Source organism: Mytilus trossulus, chromosome 7 (genome assembly GCF_036588685.1).
Source record: "Mytilus trossulus isolate FHL-02 chromosome 7, PNRI_Mtr1.1.1.hap1, whole genome shotgun sequence".
In the NCBI taxonomy this organism is placed as follows: domain Eukaryota; kingdom Metazoa; phylum Mollusca; class Bivalvia; order Mytilida; family Mytilidae; genus Mytilus; species Mytilus trossulus.
This window is the reverse complement of record NC_086379.1, coordinates 19068778-19078210: the sequence shown is the minus strand read 5'-3', so window position 1 is coordinate 19078210 and position 9433 is coordinate 19068778. Positions and strand designations below refer to the sequence as shown.

At 30.8% G+C, this 9433-nt stretch overlaps 1 protein-coding gene across 2 annotated transcripts in view; it reads left to right on the top strand.

The window, feature by feature from the left end:
- Positions 1 to 206: 206 nt before the first annotated feature.
- Positions 207 to 9433, top strand: part of LOC134724757 (microsomal triglyceride transfer protein large subunit-like) — a 28434-nt gene continuing 19207 nt past the window's right edge. The window contains exons 1-9 of one of the 2 annotated variants that reach the window (XM_063587980.1): positions 207 to 538; positions 1718 to 1765; positions 3446 to 3618; positions 4563 to 4772; positions 5488 to 5604; positions 6035 to 6174; positions 6654 to 6742; positions 7629 to 7705; positions 8014 to 8174. In XM_063587980.1, the coding sequence (XP_063444050.1) occupies positions 466 to 538; positions 1718 to 1765; positions 3446 to 3618; positions 4563 to 4772; positions 5488 to 5604; positions 6035 to 6174; positions 6654 to 6742; positions 7629 to 7705; positions 8014 to 8174 (1088 nt within the window). In that variant the 5' untranslated portion in view covers positions 207 to 465. The remainder of the gene's footprint in view (positions 539 to 1717; positions 1766 to 3445; positions 3619 to 4562; positions 4773 to 5487; positions 5605 to 6034; positions 6175 to 6653; positions 6743 to 7628; positions 7706 to 8013; positions 8175 to 9433) is intronic. The other variant, XM_063587981.1, reaches the window with a different exon arrangement.

Below are 9433 nucleotides of genomic sequence, written 5' to 3'. Positions count from 1 at the left end.
AAAAGATGCATGTGCATCAAAGAGATTACAAGATGATTTTAATGAAACAACAGACATAACTTTTGTAATATAATTGATTTCAATTGTTAAGGACTACATGAACATATCTTTAAGTCATATTAAAAAACTTGGTAATGTTTCTTTTTGATCCCCCCAAAAAGGTTAATTTTGATACAGAGCGATAAAACTTTAAAGGGTCACACCGCCAGATCAGCACCCCAATGGATTCCAATCGGATCAATTTGATATCAGTTTTATGGCTTTGTTATATAACACAATTAACAGCCCTGTCAAAACATTTGATTGTTTGACAGCCGTGTTATCAGAATGATTAACTAATAACGTGTAGATTCGGGGTTGGCTTAATCTCCTCCTGAACTTTGGAACACACAGTCGTGGACTTGAGGACTTTTATAAAAGTTCACTCATATTTTACACAATTATTTCCCTGTGCACTTTAAATTAATGTTAATTATGGCTGGTAGAAATTTAGTGGATATAAGAGTAATTCTACTTCTTTTGTTATTAACATTACACTGTGAGTATGAACAAAATAATTTTTTCTCCAAAAATACACAGTACACTAAAACTTTGATGCACATGTTTGATGATGATGATGCTGGCACACACAACATCCATGTATACTTGATTGACTTGCATGCCATTGTTACTCATCGTTTGAAATCTTTGTGTATTAAATAGTCTGATGAACAGTTAAAGTATGATGACACCAAATAGTTTATGATAAATTTGGTGTAAAAATCATGAAATTTTTTCATTCATTTCCCCCCTTTTTTTAAAATTGCATCCTTTGATTTGAATATCATTAACAAATTAATAATAAAATGATCAAACATTTTTTTATTCAAAATTCATTTTACAGATAGCTGAGTTATATTTAAGCATGAAATACATTTATATAGTTGCTCAAGGATAAATATCTTAGGACTCAGTCATTACAAAAATATTTCTGCATCACTGTTTTGTGGTTTTAAAGAAGTTAGATATTCATGGTTTAATCAAATTATTTGATTTGATGTAGAAAATAAATGTACAATATGTACTATATATAGACATAATAGGAAGTTCAAGATACAATATGCTAAAACATAAGATTTTTTTTAATTAAAATATTTAAATGGTTATTTTTATTAGAAATTTTATTAATTACCAAAAAAGTGAAAATGGACTCTCATTCTTAATTCATGAATTGTGACTTAATTGACAACCCTTGTGCTTTCTATCCCACATTTTATATTTTGCTTTGCCTATGAGAAAACATTAAATGAAGTAAAATAAACAGGCTATTTTCAGCTCTAACAATTCAAATGTAATGTTATTTTGACATTGGACATTCCTTTTTGTTTATGACATGATCCTTGATAATGATTTAAGTACATATATTTAGACAAATTTGAAAAGTAACATGCTTGCTATATCAATGTATATATACTGATATCAAAAGCCATGCGCTATACAATAACAAGTGTCTGTTCTAAATTAAAGATTTAAAAAGGAGTTAGAATGATTATGATAACTGAATACTGCGATAAAATGATGACGAATTATGTTAAAGCTAAAATGTTATTATTTGCCAGAATTTATACAAGATGTCTTGAAAAACTTCAAAAAGCAAAGATTAGATTTAAAAAACTGTCAAAACAACAAAAATTTTATTATGAAAATACACATGAATGTATTTTGATTATTTTTAAAGGTGTACTGAGTCGGGGTATTATGCCAAAATTGGGTACTCGGTCAGTAGGTAGGTAGGGCACCATTCAAAATACAAACATGTATACTTGCAAGGCCTACACATGAATCTCTTTAAGTTTTAACCAGGATATGATATTATTCCAATCCATAAGCATGATACAGTCATTCCCAAGGTCGCAGGACATTGTGTAAAGTCCAGTAAAAAAATTGTTTTGATCAGCTAAATAATATGCATTACTGGACCGAGGGACCAGTGAAATGTTCTATTTTGTATCAATTGTATGTAATGTATGTGTAAATGTCCTGTAAAAAAAGTCTGGTCCAGTCAAGAAGAATTATTTACAGGACCAAATGTCCAGTTGATTTCTCAAAGCCTTGGGAACCACTGTGATAACTAATATATTTACTCAAAATAAGAAAAGACTCCTTGCACTACTCTCTTTCTTCCTGGTTCACTGCACTTTTTGTCTTTCAACATGTTTAAATGATTTTCTTGCTGGTTAATTGCATACATGTATGTATGAACAGAAGAACGGAAATTATTATAATTGGATAAACACATTTTCAAACTTTATATATATGTATTGAGTCTTAATATTTTTGATATTTGTTACAACTTACATAGTATTGTGCAAAAAGTTATTTATTGTTTACATGCATGCAAAGGTGTGTTGCCCTCTTTGGGTATATGTATGTATTTTTTGTCAACCCTGAATGCTAAGTAGCCCTGGCAATTAGTTCCTTTTTTATGCCCCACCTACCATATTAAAGGGCATTATGTTTTCTGGTCTGTGGCTCCGTTCGTTCATTCGTCTGTTCGTTTGTTTGCTTCAGGTTAAAGTTTTTGGTCACGGTAGTTTTTGATGAAGCTGAAGTCCAATCATCAACTTGAAACTTAGTGCACTTGTTGCTTATGATATGATCTTTCTAATTTTAAAGCCAAATTAGACTTTTGACCCCAATTTCACGGTCCATTGAAAACATAGAAAATGAAAGTGGGAGTTTCAGGTTAAAGTTTTTGGTCAAGGTAGTTTTTGATGAAATTGAAGTCAAATCAACTTGAAACTTAGTACACATGTTCCCTATAGTATAATCTTTCTAATTTTAATGCCAAATTAGATTTTTACCCTATTTCACGGTCCATGGAACATGGAAAATGATTGAGTGGGGCATCCATGTACTTTGGACACAATCTTGTTTACCAATATTTTGGAAATTACTGGGTATTAGTTTAAGTTAGGATACACCACATTCATTAGTTTATTTTGCTTTGAATTAGATGTGTTGTTGAAAAAATTCACCACATTGTAAGTCTTTTACTAATTTTTTATCAAGAAAGAAAGGGGTTGCCCTAAAAAGTCCTTAAAATATAAAAACAAAATACAAAAAAAACAAAACAAATGAATATGAAATTTTAGAGTGCCCACTTAAACCTCATTAGAAAATTTGTTTTTATCAAATAAGAACAACAACCATTATAATTTGGTACAAACCGCCTTAAAGGTTTTTTAATAGAATACAATTGTTGCTTCTTTTCACATTATGTAAGTGTTATTATACACAGGAGGATTTAGGGGGAAAAATTGTGGTTGGTTATATAGGGCATCACTGAAGTGTGACGGGATCAGGCCCCCTCTTATGCAGTCAGTGGGCCCCAACTTATGAAAATTTCTAGATCCTCCACTGTAATATATATTTGAGCAGTAGGAAAATGTTTCTTTTTTTACAGGCCATTCACAATCATTTGAAAATGGAAAAACCCATAAATACTCATACTCCACCAATGTTGTGTTCAATGAAGCTAACTCAGGAGGGAAGAAAGATGTTGGATATTACTTAAGTACAGAATTTGATCTGTCACCTGTCTTCCAAGCAGGTGATGAACAGCTGATGAAACTACAAGTAAGAATGGAATCTTGATGCTTACATGTCAATAATAAAATAACCAAACAACAGAAACTTCAACATGAGGATGATGTTTCCAAAAGTTGACAATAGACATATAGATTATATTTTGTCAAAAGTTGACAATAGACATATAGATTATATTTTGCCAAAAGTTGAGAATAGACATATAGATTATATTTTGCCAAAAGTTGAGAATAGACATATAGATTATATTTTGCCAAAAGTTGAGAATAGACATATAGATTATATTTTGCCAAAAGTTGAGAATAGACATATAGATTATATTTTGCCAAAAGTTGAGAATAGACATATAGATTATATTTTGCCAAAAGTTGAGAATAGACATATAGATTATATTTTGCCAAAAATTGACAATAGACATATAGATTATATTTTGACTTCTGAATTCTATCACTATCGATATTTGAATAAGATTGACTTGACAAGTTTGAATGATATTGACTATTGTGTATAACTTCTGACCATTTGGAATATTCTCTAAAAAAAATAATTTGCAAAATGTTTTACAAGCTGCTGAAGGTAGCATAGCATATATACTATACAATACCTAACAAGACTAAAAAAATGTATTTTATCGGACTTTTATCCCAGAAATCCACATTTGGTCAAGTTATATATGTGCCAGGGTAAACTATGCTTATTGACTGGGATAACCCTAGAGGCTAATTCTTGCTGAAATTGTAATGGGGAATTTTCATCAAATTGTTACAGCAAATGGGAGATAACTCTGATTAAATATATTGTAAGAAAATTTCATAAAAATGAAACAAGGGGATGTTGTTTAATTGCCAATGAGATATAAGCTTCTATACTTTATCCATATTTCTTATAAAATGAATTTGATAAACATTGTTTGTTGATGGAAAACATTGTTTGTTGATGATGGAGTCTTAACTTGTAATATTTTTTGTCCACAGGTTACTAGTGCAGTATTGTCAAGTGTATCTCGACCAGATCTTACAAATGCCTTAGCCACCCTACTGAAGTACCCAGTATACTTTGAACTATCTGATGGAACTGTGGGAAGAGTATTTGGGCCGGAGAAGGAAAGTGTCTTCTGCAGCAATTTGAAAAAAGGAATAATTTCTTTATTTCAAATGCAAAATAAAGATGGGAACAGAGAGGAGGTAATTATTGAAAAAGCTAAATCTGACAGGGCATTTTTACTCTCAGAGCTTTATTTACCATTGAATTACCATAGTTCAATTTTACTTTCTCAAACTTTTTCTTCATCCCAAACTTTTGGTCTTTATATTACCATTCACTATTGGCACCTGTCAAATTTCTCATGGCAAGGAAAAATAGAGAAAAAGGAAGAAATGTTGCTACAAGTGGAAATCTTATTGAGACAAATATTCCATAATGATTTACCAAATCTTTTAAAACTTTCAAACAGATTACTTCAACAATTTCATTGAGAAGACTTTGTGACAGCTCTAAATAAATAATTTACATCAAAAACATCGTATGAATTTCTTTGGCACCTCTGAAGCTACTAAGGGCGTTCCAGAATAAATTGTAAAGGGGGGGGGGGAGGAGTGTCAGAAGGCATTATTATTAGAATTTAATGGGTGATGGTTATTTAAGCAAGCATTTAAAGGAAATATCCAATTCAAATTTATGCATGTTGGGGTCAAATAAAAAGTGCCTTCTGATCCCCATATATTATTTATTTTTGTAACAGCCCTTATAGAAATATGGAGAGGAGGTATGGTTGCCTATTGGACAACTATCCACCAAAAGAAAAAAAGAAAACAACTACAGTTGTATATGATGACCTTTTACAAATCATGAAACATACGTATTAAGTTAAAAATAAAGTCTTAAATGTTTTTGTTTCAGCTTGATGTGTCAGGAGATTGCAAAGTTTCCTATGTAAAAACAGGGTCCACAGTTACAAAGACTAAACATGGCTGTCAGAATCTAGAGATCGCTGGACAGTATATAAATCCTAATAAGGTATAATGATCAGAAATTATTGTGTGCATTTATTTTTACTATTGAAATATGGACAAAATTTAAGATTATTTAATGCCATTTTATGAAAATCTGTGTACAGAAATAAGTCACAGGAAATTATTAGAAAGCAAGATCTAAGTAAATTTTATGTAAAATAGTGATAAAATCAATTACAGTTTACTGTACAACCTTCAGGAATGAGCCAAACCTGTACCCCATAGCAAACTATGTTTGTTTATATTAGTAGCAGAAGTACTTAGTCTGGAAGTTATTGTATAATTTTCAAAATAATAGAAAATATCAGTAATTTGTTTCATTTTAATGCAATTTTTGCTTTTAATTCAAGTTATTTGATTAAAAATGTAACCTTAAATTCATGTTTCTATGATTTACAGAAATTAAAGTAGTTATGTTTGTGATTAAATTTCAGTTATTTGGAGTATCTGTTTCCAGCACCTCCACAACACAGTATGAAATGTTAGGAACTGTTATACAGACAGCTCAAGGCATACATCACAGTGTAGCTACAGTAAACATCAAGTCATCTATAAACACAGCAGCTACAGCTCAGTAAGAAACAATCAATTCTGATAAATGATAAAAAAAAATAAAAAAATCTTTTAACTACTTATTCTAGACTTACACTTTTACAGTCATAAAAATTAAACTGTGACTGAGAATTTACTGGATTCAGCTTTTTGAGCTCAAGTTTGTTACTCTAAGAGTACTAAGTAGAAATTTATGACCATTTTTGTGGAGGCTCAACACAAATTCCTTGACAGTCGACACATGAAAACTTTATGTACAGAAGGTAGAAAACGCAGATTCACTTAATATTTGAAATATTGGTTATATTTGTCTTAGTAATTATGTTTTTCATTGTGGCCAATCTTATGCTGATGACATAATGATTTGATGAGAAAGTGAAGCCAAAAGTTTAAAAATTTTAATTTTGAAAAATGTTGCTTTATCAAAAATGAATGCCTCAAGGGAAATAACTCTTATTTACTTGATGAACAACAGTGAGGACTGTTTCTTTTCTGTTGTAGACAATCATTACAACATATCAGTTCACAAGCAGGGAAGTCAACTGAACAAGGTTCATCTATAGATGATATAGTCACCCATCTTAGTAAAGGTAAATTATATATAACAAGTCCTATGAAACTTCAAATTAAAAAAAAAATATGCATATATTTTTTATATTACAGTAAATGGCTAGCTTTTATCATAAATATTGTGTACATATACTTTTTTTTTTCTTTTTTTAATTTGCTTGCTTCCGGAAAACAATTTGCCGACATGTTTTCCGTATACAGCTCAACTTTTCTCATAAAAATCTAGTGATCACAATACGCAAGTGCGAATAGAAAACCAAAAGTACATTTCTCTGTCACTATATCTTATTGTACCTGTTATACACATGCTTACCTGAATATACATGCTTCTTTGTTGAATGTTTACAAACGGGTGACAATTGTTAAACTTCGGCTTTAAAACATGACATTAATTAGCTGCCATATTTTCACATTAACATTGACTGATTTAGATATTTTTTGACGATCATACAAATTTATGCGAAAAAAATAATATATAATTAAGATGTAAATTAAGCAATTTTGGTTGAAAACACATTTTATTTTAAGTTTTTATATATTTTATCAAAAGTTACTTTGAATGGGAAAAAAATAGAATCAGTGGTTATGATTTTTTTTGTTCCCGATTCCAAAAAATACAGCGTACTTAATTAACAAAACAACAAATACAAATTTCAAAGTTGTTTAATTGACATGGCAAAGGTTCAGATAGACCACTTCCTATGCAAATAAGAAGGATAGGATTACCACTAATATAGCTAAGCTACTTACTCTCTTGTCATTTACTGAAGAATTTGAAAAAATATTAGTATTCATGTGAAAAAATATTTGGAAGATTGAATGATACCCATTATGATCATATAACTCAGGTCCATTCATAAATTATACTATGTTACTTGTTTCATGATAAAATTTCTTTTTTCCCAGATTTAGGTCTGAGTTTAACATCAACATTACTGCCAAGTGGTACAGAAGTACAATCATGTCTAGATAACTGTCAGAAGGTTTGCATCTTTTAATACTCAAGTAGATTTGTAATGTTGTAATTTTTATTATTTTTAAATATATTGTGATAACTTTCAAACTTTCCACAAAGTTTTGATATGTATACATTTATTGTGCGGGGGAAAACAACTTTTAATTGAACACATTTGCTTTTAAAATAACTTGCTCTGAACGCATTGTTAGATACAGAAATATATTTGATAACCAAATAGAAGAATCATATACCACAAGCATAAAATCAACCAAGATGAGGTATTTTACAATTCCACTACATGAAGTATAATAACTGAATTATTTTTTCTAACAGCCAATAGACGTTTTAAGAAATTTGAAAGAAAGCTTAGTAAGTGATAAATTAGCTACAGCTGAATCTGGCAAAGCCTTTATAGAACTATTGAGAACCTTTAGAAACACAGGGAAGTTAACTATTGAAGAGATTCTCACCAACACTGATAGCTATTATATTGTGTAAGTATGAACAAGTTTATAGATTACCATTGTTTACATTGGTTCCAGTAGAAACAGGCAAAACAGATTACCATCATGACTTGTTAATACATGTATCTACTTTAAGTTTGAATAAAAAGATATATGTGGAGCATACATTATTTGTTAGTCTTGTATTATTTTTTAATTTTAGTTTCTTGTGTACAATTTGGAGTTTAGTATGGCGTTCATTATCACTAAACTAGTATATATATTTGTTTAGGGGCCAGCTGAAGGACGCCTCCGTGTGTGGGAGTTTCTCGCTACATTGAAGACATATTGGTAACCTTCTGATATTGTCTGTTCTATGGTCGGGTTGTTGTCTCTTTGACACATTCCCATTCCTATTCTCAATTTTATTATGTATTGATTGTTGTTTGTTTTATGTCCAGTGGCAAATATTTTCATGCATGTTTAAATAAAGACAAAAACAATGTGGGGTGTACCACAGGGGGTCTCAACATGGGATTTTGGGTACAGGTGTGCAGCTGGGATTTTAAAAACACCCCCATTCATATATTGAATAATTGTGAAATCCCTACCTATACATATATTTCACAGCGAAATCATAACCCATTCATATATTTGTCAATTGTGACAGTGTAATTAAATTTAATCAATATCAAAACTTGTGTAAATAAGTTTCAGCAGATGTGGAAATTTTAATGACAAAGAGTTTGGGAAATTCAGTGAAGATCGTTGCACAACAAACTGAAATTTATGACCCATTGATATATCACAATCGGTCAATTACTACCTATTGATATATTTCCTCGGTAAAATTGCACCCCATTCATATATTTGACGGATCAAAAAAGGGACCCATTCCAGCGGCACATATGTATATACCTTTATATAGGAAGAGACCCCCCCCCGTGGGGTGTACATCAATGAGACATCAACTGAAAGACACACAAACCAAAATACATTAAGAAGGCAACATTTAAAGGTCATCAGTATATCAAGTTAGAAATCAGACGAGAAACAATCCAATATCTACCTTCAATACCAAATTTTCAAATTATGAGGTTCCTGATTTGAGATGGATCAAACAGAAAACAAATGCCATCAAGCTTATGTGGAAATTTAACATATCTCAGCAATTGTAATAGTTGAAAATGCATTTTTAACCGGATTTTTGTGACAAAAATGTCGGTTATTGATTTGGGGATGTAGGCGGGCAGTCGGGCGGGCGGCAATCAAATGTTGTCCGTGCATTAACTCATGAACCTTTCAACCAA